A 19,328-nucleotide genomic window follows, 5' to 3' on the forward strand; every position below is an offset into this window, starting at 1 on the left:
CTGGCTCTCTCTCAGTCGATGCTACATAGTAGTTCATGGCTGTGTTACCATCCAGAGACGACCGCCGAATTATCCTCCACTTTGTCAGTCACGCTACCCATATAGTGATCCATACTGCACTCAAATAAAAATAACGTTTTCAAAACCCTACGGGAAACGTGACTCCATTCGGCCGTTAGCTAACTGCCTCTCTGCAATCCCCACAGGATTATGATTGTTTCTACGCATCGGTCTTCGAGGTGGAGCAGCCGGTGCTGAAATCCCTGCCGTTGGCCGTCCAGCAGAAACAGATCGTAGTCACCTGTAATTATGAGGCCCGCCGGCGCGGGTTGCGCAAGCTCCAGTTGATCAAAGAGGCCAAACAGATCTGCCCGGACGTCGTCATTGTCTTAGGTGAAGATCTGTCTAGATTTCGCGATGCATCCAAGGATCTATTCCTCTACATTAGGTCCTTCGTTTGGGGGGAGAAGGTCGAAAGACTCGGATTTGACGAGGTATGTATTGCTAGTTTCGCCTCTACTGCAAACTTGATTTCATTGTCAGGACTGCCCGTTGAGGTGGTTCTCCACGGGTTCCTGGGCTGCAGTGAGCTTCTTCGCGATCCCATCTAATACCCGCCTGCAGTTGTTCTTGGATGTCACCGAGATGATCAACTACAATGTCGATCTGTTAAATCGCTATGATCTGGAACATTCATTCTTTCATCTGGACCGACACGAACCCACCGTGGGTTTCACTTATGATGCCACCCGATTATGTGGCTCCACTTACCCAGCTGATCCGAATACGATCGCTGCCGCTGCGCCCTCGACGACTGCGACAGCTGACGAAGACGCATCAGCCTGGCTTTACACTCGACTGCTGGTGGCCTCGCACCTCGCAGGCTACCTTCGCGGTCAACTGGAGCAGCAGAAAGGGTACACTGCCACAGTGGGGATCTCTACGTCCAAGCTTCTCGCCAAGCTCGCAGGCAGCACTCATAAACCGAACAACCAGACCACCCTGCTTCCCCCGTATACTACACCGGCGCTTGCTGCGCCCAGTAATGTGCTGGATTTTCTCGATGCGCATGAAATCAGGAAGATCCCTGGTATCGGGTCAAAACTGACGCGGAAACTCAGTCACTATCTTGCTGATGAAGGCGCTCACTCAGCCCCAGCGGTGACCGCCGACGACACCGCTGACACCGACAAGGTGACTGTGAGAGACATTCGGTTGTTGCCTGGCATGGGCCCGTCCCTGCTCAGTCGGATCTTAGGGGGCCCAGGGGCACCCCGAGATATCGGGGTGCGGGTCTGGGGACTGCTGCATGGCGTAGACAATACCGAGGTCGTCCAGGCAGGAGATTTGCCCACGCAGATAAGCATTGAAGATTCCTACGGTCGCTTGGACAGTTTCGACAGCGTCCGTAAAGAGCTAGTCTCGCTCACAGGGAGCTTACTTCGTCGGATGCGGACGGATCTGACAGAAAAGGACGGGGAGACTGACAGTACAGCAGCAAACCAAGTTGCAGTGTCTAAAGTCCGATGGCTCGCGCATCCACGGACCCTGCGGCTGTCCACCCGGCCCCGATCTGCCACCGACAATGCGCAAGCTTACCATGGGGGGAGAATTTCTCGTTCAGCGCCGCTGCCCAGCTACGTCTTTCATCTTGATGAGAGTGTAGACGCGCTGGCTGAACGGTTGGTACAAGATCAGCTACTGACCATGTTCCGCAAGCTTCACCCGGAGAGATCTGGGTGGAACCTGCGGTTAATGAATGTCGCTGTGACGAACCTAGTAGAAGCAGCTGGAGAACGAAAGCAGAGCAGTGGACGCGATATTGGTAAGATGTTTCAGAGCCAAGGGTCGCGGCGCAACGATGCCTTGGCCAATTCAGAGCCGGTGCACGTCTCTACGGGTAACAGCGGCTCGATGGTTCCCCCTCGGGAATCCCTTCATCGTGGAGACGCTGCAGCCATGACTGAGAATGAAGTGGAGGAAGCTGCATGGGAAGAGAGCGATGGAGAAGATGGCATGGCTTGTGTAGCATGTGGCGTCTGCGGCGCCATGATTCCGCATTTCGCCCGAGAGGCGCACGAAGCATTTCATTTGGTTCCCGACTGACCGTGAGTTGGGGTTACTGGGCGCCAAACTGCGGGTGGAGGGATGGGAATGGTGACACTATGGTTGAAGAGTATTGACCCCAGGAATGAGTGGTTATTGCTCTTGAGTTATAGTATAAGACAACAGAATAATGAGCGATGATCCGTAAGCGCCGGGAAGCTTGGCGGGTGTCCGCGACAACCAAAAGCGGAGAAGCGATGAATCGACCACCAAATGGTTTGTTGTTGTTGATTCGGGGTCCAGTTGCAATCCCTGAACCGGACCCTGTAAATCCCTCCCGTCCTCTCCTCAAAGTCCCTCGCTACTATCCTCCGCCTTTTTCACCCCCTCCACTTTATTTTCCCATCCATCATCTACCATTCTCTCAATCCAATTCACTTTCGTTGAATTAGACTTGCTTTTGGTTTCCCTCTGGACCGACGTGTATTTGTTTACTGCTTGGAGGGAGATTCTCGCCATTCATTCCAGATTTCCGCCCGCCCGCCAAGGCGGCTGCGCCTCCAGCCAAGCCAAAACCTCCTTGGTTCGCCAGCTGGAAGAATCCCTTTCACTCCCCCGTCAAGTGAGTCTCACTGCTCACTCCGGTTGTTGCGCGCGCGCTCTCTCTCGCTCTTCTCTCCACACCTCCAGTATACGTCCTCTGAAGGTGTGAGAGACTGCGACGATCCGGGGAAGAATAAACCCCCCTCCTGCGCAGCTTAATCTCCGGGGTGATCCGTCATACATGACCGGATCCCGAGCCAAGATCTCGACCGGGTCCATTCAGCCGTGAAAGGGAACTCATTCGTTTCCACTTTTCGTCGCTGCCTGATGCTGTGGACCGAAGGGCTCTGCTAACCCTGACTTTCCGGATCTCTCGCTGTTGTTTTGATGCCAGCACACTCGTTCAGCGCATACCTTCAACCTCTCCCATCGGCTGTCTTCACTCGCTGACAGCCATGCGGTTTCTTACCTATTCCCTGCCCTTCATTGCAAGTGCTATATCACTCTTTGGGGCTAATGTACAAGGTCAGTTCGGCGACATCCGGCGCATGGAGCTATTCTAACTTGAATGAATGCAGCTCGATCACAAGCTCCAAGTGCCATCCGTCATGTGTCGACGCTTGACCAGCCCACCATCAAGACGCCCTCGCAGCGGGTCGATCACCTTGACCAGTTTGAAATCACCTTCAATATCCATGATACGCATCAGCGGATAAAGCTGGAGCTGGAACCCAACCACGACATCCTGGCAGAAGACGCATCCGTACAGTACCTCGACGCCGACGGGAATGTGCGACGCCACGAGCCCATTGCCCGACATGAGCACAAGGTCTTCAAGGGGAGGAGTCTACTCGGGCGAGGAAAAGGCATGTGGGATCCGGTCGGATGGGCGCGGATCTACTTGAAGCAGGATGGTTCGGAGCCACTGTTTGAGGGAGTCTTCAGTGTCGACGGCGACAACCATCACGTTCAGCTGAAATCGGCATACATGGAGAAGAAACGCCCCGTGGATGTCGACCTTCCCGACTCAGCGAAGGATTATATGATCTTCTACCGGGATTCGGATATGGTGCGCCTACATACGGAATTGAAGCGGTCGTCGCTCGGATCAACCTCGTGTCAAGCCGATCAGCTCGGCTTCAACACCAACCCCAACCACCCTGTGCTACAACCGTACGTCCAGGCGGAAACGGATGCGTGGGGAGCGATGTCCTTGAATTCTTTGTTTGGACTCAACAAGCGCCAGTCTGATATCGGAAGTGTGTCCGGTAATGCTGGCGGTGTCAATTTGGCGTCGACCATTGGCGATACTTCGGGCTGTCCGAGCACGAAACAGGTGGCTCTGATTGGCGTAGCAACGGACTGCTCCTTTACCGGCTCATTCAATAACGAGACGGCCGCCAAGGAATGGGTCATCAGTACCGTCAACAGCGCGTCCAATGTCTACGAAAAGTCCTTCAACATCACGATTGGGCTGCGGAATTTGACCATCACCGACAGCTCATGCCCCGACAATCCGCCCGCGGCCACAGCATGGAACATGCCCTGCTCCAGCGGAAATCTCACCTCTCGTCTCGATCTGTTCTCCAAGTGGCGCGGCGAGCAATCCGACGACAACGCTTATTGGACCTTGATGAGCGATTGCGCGACGGGCAACGAGGTCGGACTGTCTTGGCTGGGCCAACTCTGTAATAGCGATGCTTCTTCGGATGGCTCCAGTACGGTCAGTGGAACTAATGTTGTCGTTCGGTCTTCCGGCTCGGATTGGCAAATCTTTGCTCATGAATCAGGTCACACCTTCGGCGCCGTTCACGACTGCGACTCTCAGACCTGTGCGCAGGATCTTGAAGCCTCGTCTCAGTGCTGTCCGTTGACCTCGAGCACCTGCGATGCCAACGCAAAATACATTATGAACCCCACAACTGGCACAGACATCACCTCGTTCTCGCAATGTACTATCGGAAATATCTGCGCAGCCCTGGGCCGCAACAGCGTCAAGTCCAGCTGTCTCTCCGCCAACCGCGACGTCACCACCTACACTGGCAGCCAGTGCGGCAACGGAATCGTCGAGTCCGGCGAAGACTGCGACTGTGGCGGGGAAGATGGTTGCGGCGACAACAACTGCTGCGACGCGAAGACTTGCAAATTTAAGTCGGGAGCTGTGTGTGATGACTCCAACGACAGCTGCTGTTCAAGCTGCCAGTTCTCCTCAGCCGGGACAGTATGTCGCGCCAGTCGCGGCGACTGCGATGTGGCAGAGACCTGCAGCGGCAACTCCAGCACTTGTCCTACCGACTCGTTCAAGAAGGACGGCACCAGCTGCGGCAGCAGTGACTCGGGACTCGCCTGCGCCAGTGGTCAATGCACCAGCCGAGACTACCAGTGCCGCAGCGTGATGGGCAGTCTTCTCCACAGCAACGACACCTACGCATGTTCCTCCTTCAGTTCCTCCTGCGAACTGGTCTGCACCTCCCCGAAGATCGGCACGTGCTACAGCGTCAACCAGAACTTCCTCGACGGCACTCCCTGCGGCAGTGGCGGCTACTGCAGCAACGGCGACTGCAAGGGCCAGAACGTCGAATCCTGGATCAAGAACCACAAGGGCATCGTAATCGGTGTCGCCTGCGCCGTAGGCGCCCTCATCCTTCTAGCCCTGGTGACCTGCATCGTCAACCGCTGTCGTCGGGCCCGCGCCCCCAAACCCGTGCCGCGTCCAGTGCCCTACGGACCCTGGCCCGGCGCTAGACCTCCCCCGCCGCCGCCCATGAACCAGTGGCCGGCGCGAGGCTATCAAGGATTAGGGAACGAGCCGCCGCCACCCTATCCAGGTGTAGCTGGCCAGCCAGTACCGCAATACATGTCTCCCCAGGGGCGGTACGCTTAATTGACGGGGGTTTTCGTGCGATTTAGTATGCATTATGATCCTTGCAGCCACTAGCATTGCATCTTGTGACGATTGATTGATTGAACTAATTGACCTTAACATTCTTTGTCTTGGAGTGGAGGCGTGTTTTAGAGTTTTGGTTTGGTGCTGGATTTATTGTTCTTTTCTATACGGGGTCTGGGTGTTTCTTTAAACTTACAATCAATGGATACAGTGCCTGGGGTTGGTTGACGTCTTGCTCAATCAATCTTTCTTTCTCTCCCTCTCTTGCCCATATTAGACGGGCCGTGGTACGTATGGTCGGGGGTCTGATGTATGTATTCATGCCGTGTATAATGAATTCTTCAGAATATATTACTTCCGTCTTGTACTAGGTATAGTAAGTAACAGTGACCATAGCATAGTAGTAGCAGTCAGGAATGGATTCGATATTGATATTTTTATTTTCATTGTATAGTCAAAATCCCAAATCGATTGGCGCCAGTCCATGCAGAGTACGTAGTAAAATAATTAAACGTGAACCAGAAGCAGGTGGACAGACACACACACACTCACACCAAAGATAACTCAGGTAAACAAGAAAACCATCCATCTCCCTTCCACCAACCAAACCGGGAATTCCACCCAATCCACCTACATATCCAATAATAAGAAAACTTAAACAAAGAGAGGTATAAAAGAAAAGACAAGAATCACTGCCAACAAATCCCCACGAACGCCTCGCGCGTAACACCGCCCACACCCTCCAAATCAAACTCCTCTATCATGGCCCTCAACTCCTCCTCCTCGAGGCCCGTCTCACCCAATTCCCTGGCTACGCGCCTCAGATCCTCCAGATCAATGTATCCCTTCCCGCCTTCATCGAAGAGTTCGAACGCGCGCAGGATCTCGTCGCGCGGATCCCGCTCCAGTATCTTCAGCGCCGTGACGGCCTGAAAGGCCGATAGTGGCATGAGCAGGTTACTCGGGTGTTGGGGGTTCGTAGTTGCTGCCGCGCGGTTCTGTTGTTGTTGGGGTGGGGGAGGGTTGCCGGCGTTCTGTTGTTGCTGTTGTTGGACTTGGGGACGCGGGACGCCGTAGGTGGTTAGGAGGGAGATGAGCTCTTGTTTGGGGAGGGTGAAGCCTAGGGCGCGGAAGGCGACGCGGAGTTCGTGGTAGTCGAGGTGGCGGTCGCGGTCGAGGTCGAAGAGGGTGAACTGTTTGTTTTATCTTGTTAATCGTGTGTTTGTTCCTTTTAGGATGCAGTGTATGTATGTATGTATGTATGTATGTATATGTTTGTTGTTTGACGGGAATGACTTGGAGAGGAGGGGGTAATTACAGCTTCGTTGATCTCTTCGCGTTGCTCCTCTGTCAATCGGTTCAAGGGATTTGTGTCTTGTTGGGGTTGTGAATGCATGGGTGGTTGCGGTGGTGCTTGCGATGGACCTGGTGCCTGTTGGCTGGCTTTGGGGTCGGCGAAGTCGCCGGCCGTGGGAGCGCCGGGCGCGCCGGCGAGACTGCGGTGTCGCGAGAAGGAGGAGGCGCTGAAGGGGAGGGCGTTGGCGTTAATGGATCGGTCGGGGAGTTTTCCGGAGGCGTAGGAGCGCGTGCCGAAGGGTTGTGAGGAAGCCATTGTGTTTGGTTGTTGGTGGTGTGGTTTAGGTCGGTGAGGGAGCACCCCGACCGCGGTCGGTCGGTGGGGGGTGGAGGGTGAGAGTCAATGGAGGAGGGGGTGTTGGTGCAAGGAGCTGGGAGAGTGGGATTGGATGTGCGATGGGTAAAATGACAGGTTGTAAGGGGGTGGTGGTGCAGTGGGTAAACAATCTGGAGACTTTGGGCGATGAGATGAAGAGCTGGAGGAAGAGGAGAGAAAGATGGAGGTGGAGACGCGATGGAGACGCGAGGCGGCGGTTTGATTGGCGGCGGAGGCTAACCTGGAACACGTTTGGTTTGAACATCCTACTTTGTACTTAGTTCTCGGTAGAGTAGAAGTCTAAATTGTAGAAAATCATGGTCTGTCATATGAAATCCATTTCTTCTACCATGGTCTATTGTTCTTGGTAGAAAAGTATGTGTGAGGCTGTTCCTTAGATGCGCCCCTGGTATCTGCTGGCCTCCATGGTTACTCATACTCCTACCCAATCGCCCAATGTGCACTTTTCCTGTGCCTGGACAGGGGAAAGCTATTTCTGAAAACACTGCATGGATGTTGATGGTCTTCGTCTGACCGTGCAGACGAATTTACGTCCCAGATCTGGCATTGGCATGCTGCCAACGCTCGAGGCGATCAAGGTGGTCTTGTGTAAGCATGTTCATGCCATGAGGCACAGGCTGGCTATGCGTTGCCTTGTGTGTGATGATTGAGGGTGAGTCAATGGCACTGGCAGGTTTATACTGCCTCATTGACAGCGAAATGATAGTCTACCTCATAAGATCTGGGTCCACTTGATGCCCTAGATCGTGATCCTCCAAAAACTTCCGTCCCAATATCTGCTCCGGAAGATAATCCTGGACAACCTCCCCATCGACATAGTTAGGATTATACTTGTATTCCTTGCCGTATCCGAGCTCCTTCATCAACCGAGTCGGCGCATTGCGCAGATGGATCGGAACCGGTAGCCCAGCAACGCCGGGCTCTGCTAGCGCAGCAAATGCATTGTTCAGGCCGCGGTACGACCGCGTGCTCTTCTTTGAGAGTGCCATGGCAACCGTCGCATGTGCCAGATTGATCCGTGCCTCCGGTAGGCCGATCTTTTCCACGGCCGAGTGGGTCGAGATGGCTAGCGTGAGCATGCTGTTGTCAGCAAGCCCAATGTCTTCGGATGCGACCACGATCAGACGTCGAGCGATATAGAGCGGGTCTTCCCCCGACTGGATCATGCGAGCAAGATAGTATAGCGCCGCATCCGGATCGCTCCCCCGGATGGACTTGTGAAAGGCGGAAATGGTATCGTAGTGTTGATCCCCGGCCCGGTCATAAACAAGAGTCTTCGTCAGTGACCGCTTGATCTCGTCCTTGTTTATTCCAGGCCGTTTCGACAGATCCATGGCGAGCTCAAGAAGATTGAGGGACGTCCGCGCGTCCCCATCGGCGAACTTGGCCAAGTAATCAATCAATTCCTCATCGACCAATTCCGAAGGCGAATAGTTCGGTCCTTCCAGGCGTAGTGCTCGATGGAGGATCGATCTGATATCCTCGTCTGTAAGTTTGGACAGAGTGAATGTCCGACACCGGGACAGCAGAGCGCTCTGCACCTTGAAGGAGGGGTTCTCTGTGGTGGCACCGATGAGCGTAACCTGCCCACTTTCTACGGGCCCCAGAAAGACATCTTGCTGGGACTTGGAGAATCGATGAATCTCATCACAGAAGATGATGGTTTTACGTCCCGTCAGGCTGAGCTCACTCTTCGCTTCGGAAAAGATCTTCTTGCACTCGGCAACCCCGGTACTGGTGCTGTTGATCTCGACAAAGCGACTACCAACCATCGAAGCAATCACGCGAGCAATAGTTGTTTTCCCTGTTCCTGGACCACCCCAAAGGACCATGCTGGGAACCCGATCTTGCTCGATCAGCCCCCGAAGCACCCCGTTTGGCCCTACAAGCTCTTGCCCGCAGACATCGTCAAGAGTCCGGGGACGCATGCGTTCCGGTAATGGTGCAGCCCTTTGCAAGGCGCTAACCTTGGGTTTCTTTGGCTCACTCGACGGTTGGCTAGGCCCAGATCGCTCGTATACTTCCGAAGAGTTGGCATCGTGCGGTGTCGCCCGTTTGCCGTTGCCGTTGCGCAAGGGGGAAGACGTCACATTTTGATCTCGCTGTCCATTTGTCTGAGCAGACTGGGCAGTAGCTTTCTTCGCAGAGGCTGGCTGGAAGAAGCTGGGAACTGGAGCTTTCTGAGTGGCGGGAGTCTCGCCCGAGCTGGACGGCTCTTCGATAAAGTTCTGGCAGTCGGAATCGATGTGGTCGTTAATCTTCAGGGAGGAGACGGACTGGCTGCAGATGGGACAAGACACCATGATGGCGGGTAGTCATTAGAATGGTAACAGAAACGCTGCCAGCAAGCTGGGTGCAGAGCAGCTCCCAGTGGCGGCCATGGGAAATGGAGCTATCAAATCACTTTCTGATTAAGTGGTGAAACGCGTTTCCGACGCGCGCGATAAGCCGGCTGACTAAGAACGGTAGCAGTCGGTTGTGCCTGGGTGCCTTGATGCCTGAGGAACTAGTGCGTCACTTCCGATGCTCGGTCTGATTTACAACCAGAACACCAGTCAATAGTGAGTATGCCCTCAGTTCTCCTGCATCAATTGACTCGTCGACAATCTCTAATAACGTCTAGTTGACACTTGCGCACTCCCTACCGAGGTCCGTTCCGAATTCACCGTTATCGCGCCCATCGGAGCTCATCTCTGCCTACTACTGTCACTGCTACTGTTATATGCGAGGTAGGGATGCACATGCCGGAGGATGGCGGACTGTCAATTTATCCCTTTTGGTCCTTCAAGCACTAAAGCTTCTATGTGACAGAGAACTCGTGTCGAGACAGTCTTCAATCAACACTTGTGGAACGGTATCTTATCAGCACTGTCCGACCCAGCAAAGCACGCAATTATAGTTGGCGGCCGCCAAAGCGAGTCCCGCTCTTGTCTCCCCCGGATCTGATCTGACTCTCTTCGCTACTTTTCGAGCCACTCTTCTCTTCCCTTCTCTCCTCTCCCCGCTCTCCTCCAATTCCTCGGCCCAGCTGCCTCTATGTTCTCTGGCCACCGCGCTGCTATTTTCTCTACCAGAGCCATCAAGTTCCAGCCCTCACCGGCCGTTTTCCTGCGCCCCTCGTCCACTCCCACACTACCCCGCCAGTCTCTCTTCCGAGCGATGTCGGCCACCACGGCTCGTCCCGACCCTTTCAAACCGGCGGCCAGAGTCGCTGGCCAGAGACAGGATGTCTGGTGCGATGCGCGCGAACTCTCACCTTGCTGCTTTTCATTGTCTGATCGGATCGCAGGTCCATTGTCAATGAGGCCGCCGCTGCCTCTCCCGTCCAGCCCATCGTGAACATGGGACAGGGTTTCTTGTGAGTTTAAATCGCCGAACCAGGATGACCGGAGTTTCTGACCATGATCCTACTTGCGCAGTGGCTACAACCCTCCCAAGTTCGCCCTCGATGCCGCCAAGGAGGCCCTTGACCGTGTCGACTGCAACCAATACTCCCCCACCAAGGTATAACCGGACTGCGACATACCCATACCGGAACATTTGCTCACCTTCGACTAGGGACGCCCGCGTCTGAAGCAAGCTATCGCCGATGCCTACTCGCCTTCCTTTGGCCGGGCTCTTAACCCGGACACCGAGGTTACGATCACCACGGGTGCAAATGAAGGTGGGACATACTGGGTTGTGTGCGCGACTTGTAGCTGACGGACTGTTCAGGTATGCTGAGTGCCTTCATGGGCTTCATCGAGCCCGGCGACGAGGTGATCATCTTTGAACCCTTCTTCGACCAGTGAGTCACCTTTATTCCTGCCATGCAAACCCGTCTGACGGCCCCAAAGGTACATTAGCAACATCGAGATGCCCGGTGGAAAGATCCGCTACGTCCCGCTTCACCCTCCCAAAGATGGCGCGACGAGGACTTCCCCCGCCTCCGAGTGGACGATAGACTTTGAGGAGTTGGAGAATACCATCAATGACAAGACGAAGATGATTGTAAGCGTGCCTTACTTCCTCATTCATATTGCTATAATTAACCATGTCTTTAGGTCCTGAACTCTCCGTAAGTAGCGTGACAAACGACATGTCAAGCAGCAAACTGACCAAGGACAGTCACAACCCCGTTGGCAAGGTCTTCTCGCGTGCTGAGCTGGAGCGTATCGGAGAGATCTGCGTGAAGCACAACCTGATCATCCTTTCTGACGAGGTCTACGACCGCCTCTACTACGTCCCTTTCACCAGAATCGCTACCCTGTCTCCCGAGCTCTACGAGCGCACTCTCACCGTCGGCTCTGCGGGCAAGGCCTTCTACGCCACTGGCTGGCGAGTAGGATACCTCATCGGCCCCGAGCACTTGATTAAGTACGTGGCCGGCGCGCACACCCGCATCTGCTACAGCAGTGTGTCTCCTCTCCAGGAGGCTGCCGCCGTTGCCTTCGAGCAGGCCGACAAGGTCGGATTCTGGGACGAGAGCCGGGCTGAGATGAAGAAGAAGATGGAGCGTTTCTGCGAAGTCTTTGACGAGCTCAAGATCCCCGTGAGTATCCCATTGCCAATACCTCTCAAAAGCCTGAACTAACCATAGCTCGCAGTACTCGGACCCCGAGGGAGGCTACTTCGTTCTTGCCAACATGTCTTCGGTGAAGCTTCCTGAGGACTACCCATTCCCTCCTCACGTCGCCAGCCGCCCTCGCGACTTCAAGCTGTGCTGGTTCCTGATCCACGAAGTCGGTGTGGCAGCCATCCCTCCCACCGAGTTCTACACCGACGCCAATGCGCACATCGCCGAGGACTATCTCCGCTTCGCTGTCTGTAAGAACGACGACGTGCTGGAGACGGCCAAGGAGAGGCTGCGCGGCCTAAAGAAGTATATTGCATGAGCGTTTCAACATGTTTGATTAATGTGACGGGCTAGCATAGAGCGGGAATCTGATATTGCCTTCAACGGCTGGTTCAACACTACTATATAGGAAGAATTAGAGGACCTTAAAAGGGCTGGTTGGCACAGAATTCAATTTCATCATCCATCTTTAGTATCTTCATAGTACACATTCTCGCTAATTTACTCATGCCACATCTACCACAACTAAATGATCGTATCTCAGGCATATTACACATCGATATCCACCTCACAGACAGAATATCATATCCATCCAAGCCCCCTTCTCTCCTCGTCTTAGCCTCGAATCTCCTGCTCCAGAGCAGCAAACCCAAGCAGACGACCGAAAGAAAGAAACTCGGACAGAAAGACAGGTAAGTAGAACAGACGCAACGCAACGACCAGCATCGCGTCAGCATCCCATCCCACTCATCCTCCCATCATCATCATCTACCCTCGCAACCCATCCGTCCTCGGGCCAACATCTCCCCCAGACTTCCCTCCCCTCCTCAACTCCCTCACATCTCATCCCCCTCATTAAACCCCTCGATCTCCATGTCTCCCGTACCTGCCCCATCCCAGCCATCCCCCCTTCTAAAAACCCGCCTATCCTCGTCCGCCACCTCCTCATACCCCTCCCCCCTCATACGCTTCATCGCATCCCCAACAGTCGGGTGCGTCGTCCTGGCGGCCCTCAGAATCCAATACGTGGACTCCAACGCCTCAATCACCCGACTGTACCCTCTGCCACCAATAGATCCCAGCAGGCGACGATACTCACTCCGACACACTGGATCGTGGCAATTGCGGCGGTTTCGACCGTCCCAGTCGGTTTCGCACGCATGGCGGGCACCGGTGATGCGTTCCTGGATGGTCACATTGAATTCCTGCAGGAATTGGTAGCGCAGGGAGGGTTCGATGTGATTCGGGGCGTTCGAGAGACGCAGTTTGTCCCGAATGAGACGGTATAGGTAGTCTGTTAGGTCGGGGAGTTCGATGGTCACTGTGTATTTGGGGTTGGTTAGTGAGTGTTCTGTGGGAGAAGAGGAGGAAGGTATGGGGAGGTGGGATCTTACTGAACAGACAAGCGGCGAGAACACGACGGAAACGATCTTTTTCTGCGGCATCATCGAACTTCACCACGTACATAACTCTATTTGAGCAACGGATCGCGGTCTTATCACCTGGTAGTCCGGCGGTCACAAAATCAAGCCAGTCCGTGAAAATGAAGTAGTCGCCTTCTCTGAAGTTCATGTTGAAGTGGACTGCTTGGCGATGACGCTCTGGCATGTCATAGTGATGGACGCAGGGGATCATAGGGGGACCGACGCGCACTCGTCGGGGAATTGAGGTCTCGCGACATGGATGCTGGAATACCATCTGGCCGCAGTAGAGCCAGTGGGGTTTGATGTCCTCGAGTAGGTGGTCTCTACTGCAGTAGCGTACTTCGGAGTAGGGCCCGCATCGCGGACAGATCACTGTTGCTCCGTCCCAGAGGTTGCAGCGTTTTTCGCAGTGGGCTTTGGCACAGGGGAAGCCGTGGCTGTCGAGCTGCCAGAAGAAGCCTTCGGGTTTCTGGGCGGAAAGGGTGCCCTGGGCGTTGGTTATGGCCTCGTTGGGGGTGGAGAGGGAGTGGGAATGGGTGCTGCTTGGGGGTGTGGGTGGGAGGGGGTGGGCGTGGTGAAGACTGGTGGCGTGGCGATGACTGGCTGCCTTGGATGAGGAGGGTTCAGAAGATGGCTCGGTTGTCTGGGGGCTGGTTTGCACCGTTGTGTTGCTCCAGCCAGTGGATGCTGTGGACACGGGGGTTGAGGTTGAATTGTCGATTGAATTGGAGCCTGCGCTTTCTGGGTCCGTTTGATGGAGTGATTTGTGGGAGTTCAGGTTACCAGGTGTAGCGGCTTTGCTGGCGAGTTCTGGAATAGGAGACAGTATTGTCTGGCTTGAGCGTGCTTCACAATTGCTATCCTGTCCGGGGGACGACTCGTCTGACACTTTAGAGAATGCTGCCATGTTTGCCTGGAGTGAGTCAGATGGATTATTGAGAAGAGCACGTTTTCCAGAAAGAACCGTGGCATATGAAGGAGTGATCACAGTTCTTCTCGCCCTGTCCACTGGTTGGGGACCACGCTGAGTATTTATGCCCTCCAAGGTATCGTTGCCTGTGACTGCGTTCACTCGCTGGATCCGCTGCTTGCCTTTGATGTCCAATTTGCTCAGTGACTCAATCAGAGTTCGCTTCTTGTCACTGTCCACTGTGCATCCCTGAGACACCTGGTTGTCTGGCGTGGGTTTCTCTTTACTTGCAGCAACGCTAGAGTACAAGCCTTTGGCTGACATACGAGCAAAGTGTGGCAGGTCCTCTATACCTTTTGCATGAGACGAAGGCTCACTCAAAGTATTCGATTTCGCGATAGGCTTACTGTTCAATTCAGAGCCCTGGCTCCCAGACGTCTCGCTTCCGGAATCACCTAGCAAGAGTTTCTTCTTCTTGTTGTACTTTTCCTTCTTTTTCTTATTCCTTCTGGCCTTTGCATCCCCGGGAGGTTCCATCACCACAATCCGGGGTATTGAAACAGCACGTTGGCTGTCGCCAGCAAGACCTTCCTGGGGACCTTTTGGGGTAGATGAGCGACTGATAGTCCGCGCACGTATGAGGTTTATGGCGCCAGATCGCGTGTTGCTATCTTCGTTCTCAACCTTCGCCTCTTCTTCTTCTTCTCCTGCTTCATGAGGACTCGTCAGTATATCTTTCTGCATTGTGTATGTGGGAATGGAAAAGGATAGATGCGTTCAGGCTTTGCTCACCTGAACGGATACTATCCAAGTTTTGTGGGTGCATGTTTGTGTTCATCGTGGTGTTGGGGATGTATCTGTATCTGTTGTTCCCGTGACCAGAATTAGCGAGATGAAGTGAATACGCTCACTTCCCGACTGCTCTGTTGGGGCTGTTTGCTCTTTCAAGCTGCAGAGGCGGTCTGCGTTGTGCAATTTCATTCAATGACAGTTCCTTCAAGTGATGGTGATTACTAGAGAGCGATTTTACAGCATCAGTTTACTTCTTTCACTGGAGGTTCTGACTGGCAGGCCTGGCATATTGCATGCAGAGCACTTTGCTGCCAGACTTACATCCCCTTGCTGAGAATAAGGTGAGATTGTGAAGGAGGATGTAAGATGAGCAGACTGGGGAGATCGTTGTGAGTGTGCCCAGACTCTGTCTGCCAGGCTACTCTACATGACCATGGTGCGTGTCTTGACAATGAATACTGACGCCTTTTATGTAACTACATAACTGATAGGGAAAAGCAACTACAGAGTCCTATCCCATAAAGCATCTGAGGTGAATCTGCTTGCTCCGGACTTGAATAAATGGTTATAAGAATCGCTGTCTTTCCAGCTGGAGACTTGCGGTAGATGCCCAGTCTGGCCTGCAATATACCACTGCCTCAAAAGAACATACCATCACTAAACGGGAACTACCGGAATACTCAATACACTTGTCTATGTTTATGCGCACTATATTGGTCTCATCACCTCGGACATCGGAAATAGCATCTGGGGAGACGCACAGTCCAAAAGGGTAGGAACATTGTGGATTGGGCAGAAGTCACTCTGTCTAGCAGGTGAATCTGCTTAACCTCACATGATCAATCTACTCAGAAACAATACTGCCTAGAGCAAGCTTTCTTGTAGTGACTCGTCTCATTGCAGGAGCAAATAGGAGTGCTAGCAGAGAAGACATGGCGGATACATGAGACACTCCTGATTCAGATGCGCCAGTGCGTGTTCATTTCTTCATTACTGTCACGTACACCAGATTCCCAGGAGTGTAGATCCAGCAGTGTCATTCAATGTCAAGATGTTTAAACGGCTGAGAAACCCGGTTGCCTTCATTTAATTTGCTTTAGGCGTTGGACATCACGTGCCCGTCCATTTCATTCAGTATCCAAACGCCCAACTCAACTGCGAACGCCTCTTCAACCGCCCTTCTTCTGTTCGTCATCAGAAGATATATTTAGAATCTCAGTTTGAGTCAAACAGCAATGCCTAACTTTTTCGCAGATTTTCTCAGAAACTGCAGCTCTGAACCAGTCAAGCGTTCAATAACACACGGATCTTCCCCTTCCTAGTAACAACATGCAACGGGAAGCGCCGCCAACCCCTAGGCCATCAAGCAAAAATGCCATGAGATCAGGCTTCAATGTATGAAACTGACTAACCGCCTCTCCTGGTGATTTTCGCAATGTTGTGGGGTCTAGCTGTCCTGGATCGCGGATTGGACTACAACGCCGTATCTTAAGCGCCGACACGGTACCTATATTTGGCTGGCCTGCAGAACTCTGAAGAAACTCACCGGCATAGGCTCTACCTACAGACACTGCGCTAAATGAAACTTATCGTGCAGATCGACCCGATCAGCTGCAGCCTTTGATCTTGTTACTTGCTACCCTTGTTGGCGCTGGTCGCTCTTATTGGCTGCCGTTGGCCGTGTCTTCAACCTGTCTTTGTCTCAGCTATTATTGACCTGGTCACAATGGAAGTTGGTCTGTTACCTCTGTCGCCCATAATAAGGTGGGTATACCCTCCTTATTGTGACATTGCTATAGATTCGACTTCTTTCATCTATTGTTCTCGGGTGTTACTCTTTTGGTTTCCTCTCGCCTCGCCATACAACTCTTTAATCTTTACATTTTTGGTCATGCAGTACAGCTTTTTGACAATTGCCTTCTGCTCATTCGAATAGTTACTGCTGGTCAGGATTATTCTTTCTTTGGCATCTGCTCTGCCATCTTTCTCTACCTTTCGTGATAGACTTCTTTCTCATTCTTCCACCAAATCACCCCCTGCCCATATAGTATATTTTCGACATGTTGTTTTCAAAATCTGGTCGGACCATCTTTCCATTGCTACCACCCTATGGGGTTCAAGATCCCAACGGCGTTCAAGGTCGAGTCATTCCTGTACACCCTGATGGCTCGACACCCTACCTAGGTCTGCGGGCGCGCCTTTCCCAAGTATGGCTTAACCGCTGGACTGTTTTGCTGCTACTGGTCCTGGCCCGAGTGCTGATGGCAGCTTCGAGCATAAAAACGGACATGAATCGAGCCAAAAGCGAGGCCCTATCCGCATGCACAAGCGTTGAATCCATGGGCGATGCAATGGTCTCTATGCCCCATTACCTGGCGGAAGGGGTCAATGAGCTCACAGCAGATGGTGTCAATGCGGCAGTTGATGGCCTAAAGACGCTCCTCATGCTTACCTTGACGGGTGTGGAGGAGTTGCTGATTTTCTTCGTCAAAGTGATGTACCAGACATATCTGTGCTTGTTCACGCTCGTCGTACATGGTGTGGTTGATGTTGGACTCAGCTTAATCGAAGATGTAACAGACGTTCTCAATTCCACGGTCAAGACTGTGGCGAAGGATATCGCCAAGGTCACCGAAACATTTGAGGATGACTACAACGAATTAATTTCGAAGATAAACGGGGTTGCCAGCTTATTCGGAGGATCAGTACCGACCTTGAACATCACCAGCGAAATCGACAAATTGGAAGATGTACAGCTTCCTTCGTCCATTGATAAGGATCTTCAGAAGATCAACGACTCTATCCCGAATTTTAACGAAGTCATGAACTTCACTGAGAATGTGATTCGTTTTCCATTCGACGAAGTCAAAAAATTGGTCAACGAGTCATTAGGCAATTATACCTTTAATTCCTCCGCCCTCCCTGTCCCTGCGAAAAAGGCCCTGACATTCTGCGATAAGAACGATGGGATCAACTCGTTCTTTGACGGAGCAACCGATATAATTCTAACCGCCCGCAAAATATTCATCGCCGTTCTAGTCGTCGCTGCCATTATCGCTTGCGTTCCCATGGCCTGGCAGGAGATTCGGCGCTGGCATACGATGAAGGAGCGCTCCCAACTCGTTCGCAAGGAAGCTCATGATCCCATGGACGTCGTCTACATAGTCTCCAGGCCTCACACGGCAGCAATGGGTATCAGAGCTGCCAGTCGATTCAGCAACAGCCGCAGACAGATTCTTGTGCGCTGGGTGATTGCATATGCGACCTCCCCCGCAGCTTTATTCGTCCTCCTCCTCGCACTGGCTGGTCTTCTATCCTGCCTCTGTCAGTACATCCTGCTCAGCGCCGTCAAAAGAACAGTTCCGGAACTCTCCGCCGAAGTAGGCGATTTTGCCGAAGAGGTTGTTAGCGTTTTACAAAATACATCTGCTCAATGGGCCAACGACGCCAACAAAGTCATCATAAACGTTGACGACGAGCTGAACGATCACGTATTTGGCTGGGTCAACACCAGCACCGGCGCTCTAAATGACACGCTAAACACCTTTGTCAACAAAACAATCGGGGTCCTCAACGACACCTTCGGTGGTACCCTACTCTACGAGCCTCTTCTCGACGTCTTTGACTGCTTGATTGGTCTCAAGGTCGAAAGTGTCCAGAAAGGCCTTACTTGGGTTTCCGATCATGCCCACATAGACTTCCCCCTCCTCCCCAACGACACTTTTTCGCGCGGCGCAGCAGACAGTATCAACAGTTCCGATGCATCAGACAGCTTCCTCGCCGACGCCGGCGACGAAACATCCAACAAGATCACCGAAGTTGTGTACAAGGTCATCAGCGCCCTAGAAAAGGCTCTCCTGATAGAAGTCATCATTGCTTCATGCATCCTCCTGGTCTGGGTCATCAACGCCATGTTCGGCATTCTCCGCGCCCTAACACTCTTCTGGGGCCGGGATAAAAACCGCGGCGAGGGCGGACCTGCTCCTCCCCATTCACGACCAAACCCAGGCTCTGGTCCGGACACGAATGGTTTCATTGATGTGCCTCTCACTACCCTGCCGAGCCATCGTGACTCCGAAGAGACTGCTGCACGCTCGCAGCCGGCACCCCGGTACGAAGTTGCCACTAGCCAGGGAAGCTCTGCCGTCGTGGTGAGCAGCGACTCGGAGTATCCGGACGAGAAAGTCGGGTTCGCAGGACAGCGCAATGCTCTTCGAGTGGACGGGGTGTCGGATTTGCGAGGAAGCAGCTACGTGGAGTATGGAATGGAGAAATATTGATCTGCTGCCTGATCAACTGTGATTCGAACTCGCTGTCCTACCGATTCTTTTGTTTCTTAGCCAGCTTGTACTTACTCCCTCGCACTTTCCGTGAGCGTCTACCATATACCCATAGACCATAATTCCAACTCAATACACTCTTTTCATGCCATTTTTACTCCGTATAGAGCGAGCGATCCTTACAGATCCCAAACAGTC

General features: G+C 53.1%; 7 protein-coding genes across 7 annotated transcripts; 4 read left to right on the plus strand and 3 right to left on the minus strand.

Moving 5' to 3' along the window:
- Positions 1–35: 35 nt before the first annotated feature.
- Positions 36–2,106, plus strand: BO88DRAFT_330109 (putative DNA polymerase iota; the record flags this gene model as incomplete). The annotated part of the gene is made up of 3 exons (XM_025702621.1): positions 36–83; positions 207–494; positions 625–2,106. The coding sequence occupies 3 exons, from the start codon at positions 36–38 to the stop codon at positions 2,104–2,106; spliced, it is 1,818 nt and encodes a 605-aa protein (XP_025567338.1).
- A 938-nt stretch (positions 2,107–3,044) lies between these two features.
- On the plus strand, positions 3,045–5,248 carry admB (ADAM family of metalloprotease ADM-B; the record flags this gene model as incomplete). The annotated part of the gene is made up of 2 exons (XM_025702463.1): positions 3,045–3,114; positions 3,168–5,248. Coding segments are annotated over 2 exons (2,151 nt in total), but the record flags the coding sequence as incomplete, so codon positions are not given.
- Positions 5,249–5,899: 651 nt separating this feature from the next.
- cdc31 (putative cell division control protein Cdc31) lies at positions 5,900–7,292 on the minus strand. Its single transcript, XM_025703754.1, has 2 exons — positions 6,795–7,292; positions 5,900–6,669 (listed from the first exon to the last, which is right to left on the minus strand). Exons 1-2 carry the CDS (start codon positions 7,086–7,088, stop codon positions 6,166–6,168), a joined length of 798 nt encoding a protein of 265 aa, XP_025567340.1. The 5' UTR covers positions 7,089–7,292; the 3' UTR covers positions 5,900–6,165.
- Positions 7,293–7,470: 178 nt separating this feature from the next.
- Positions 7,471–9,553, minus strand: BO88DRAFT_431958 (ssDNA-dependent ATPase MGS1). Its single transcript, XM_025709326.1, has one exon. The coding sequence runs from the start codon at positions 9,470–9,472 to the stop codon at positions 7,877–7,879; it is 1,596 nt and encodes a 531-aa protein (XP_025567341.1). The 5' UTR covers positions 9,473–9,553; the 3' UTR covers positions 7,471–7,876.
- A 206-nt stretch (positions 9,554–9,759) lies between these two features.
- On the plus strand, positions 9,760–12,182 carry BO88DRAFT_401164 (kynurenine--oxoglutarate transaminase). Its single transcript, XM_025705770.1, has 10 exons — positions 9,760–9,898; positions 9,981–10,402; positions 10,459–10,527; positions 10,589–10,673; positions 10,728–10,833; positions 10,884–10,956; positions 11,006–11,159; positions 11,213–11,226; positions 11,277–11,700; positions 11,756–12,182. Exons 2-10 carry the CDS (start codon positions 10,206–10,208, stop codon positions 12,041–12,043), a joined length of 1,410 nt encoding a protein of 469 aa, XP_025567342.1. The 5' UTR covers positions 9,760–9,898; positions 9,981–10,205; the 3' UTR covers positions 12,044–12,182.
- A 378-nt stretch (positions 12,183–12,560) lies between these two features.
- BO88DRAFT_431960 (uncharacterized protein) lies at positions 12,561–14,802 on the minus strand (the record flags this gene model as incomplete). The annotated part of the gene is made up of 2 exons (XM_025709327.1): positions 12,561–13,075; positions 13,119–14,802. 2 exons carry the CDS (start codon positions 14,800–14,802, stop codon positions 12,561–12,563), a joined length of 2,199 nt encoding a protein of 732 aa, XP_025567343.1.
- A 2,108-nt stretch (positions 14,803–16,910) lies between these two features.
- prm1 (pheromone-regulated protein PRM1) lies at positions 16,911–19,130 on the plus strand (the record flags this gene model as incomplete). Its single annotated transcript, XM_025702625.1, has 1 exon — positions 16,911–19,130. The coding sequence occupies one exon, from the start codon at positions 16,911–16,913 to the stop codon at positions 19,128–19,130; it is 2,220 nt and encodes a 739-aa protein (XP_025567344.1).
- Positions 19,131–19,328: the final 198 nt, after the last annotated feature.

Source organism: Aspergillus vadensis, assembly GCF_003184925.1.
Source record: "Aspergillus vadensis CBS 113365 unplaced genomic scaffold BO88scaffold_2, whole genome shotgun sequence".
NCBI lineage: Eukaryota > Fungi > Ascomycota > Eurotiomycetes > Eurotiales > Aspergillaceae > Aspergillus > Aspergillus vadensis.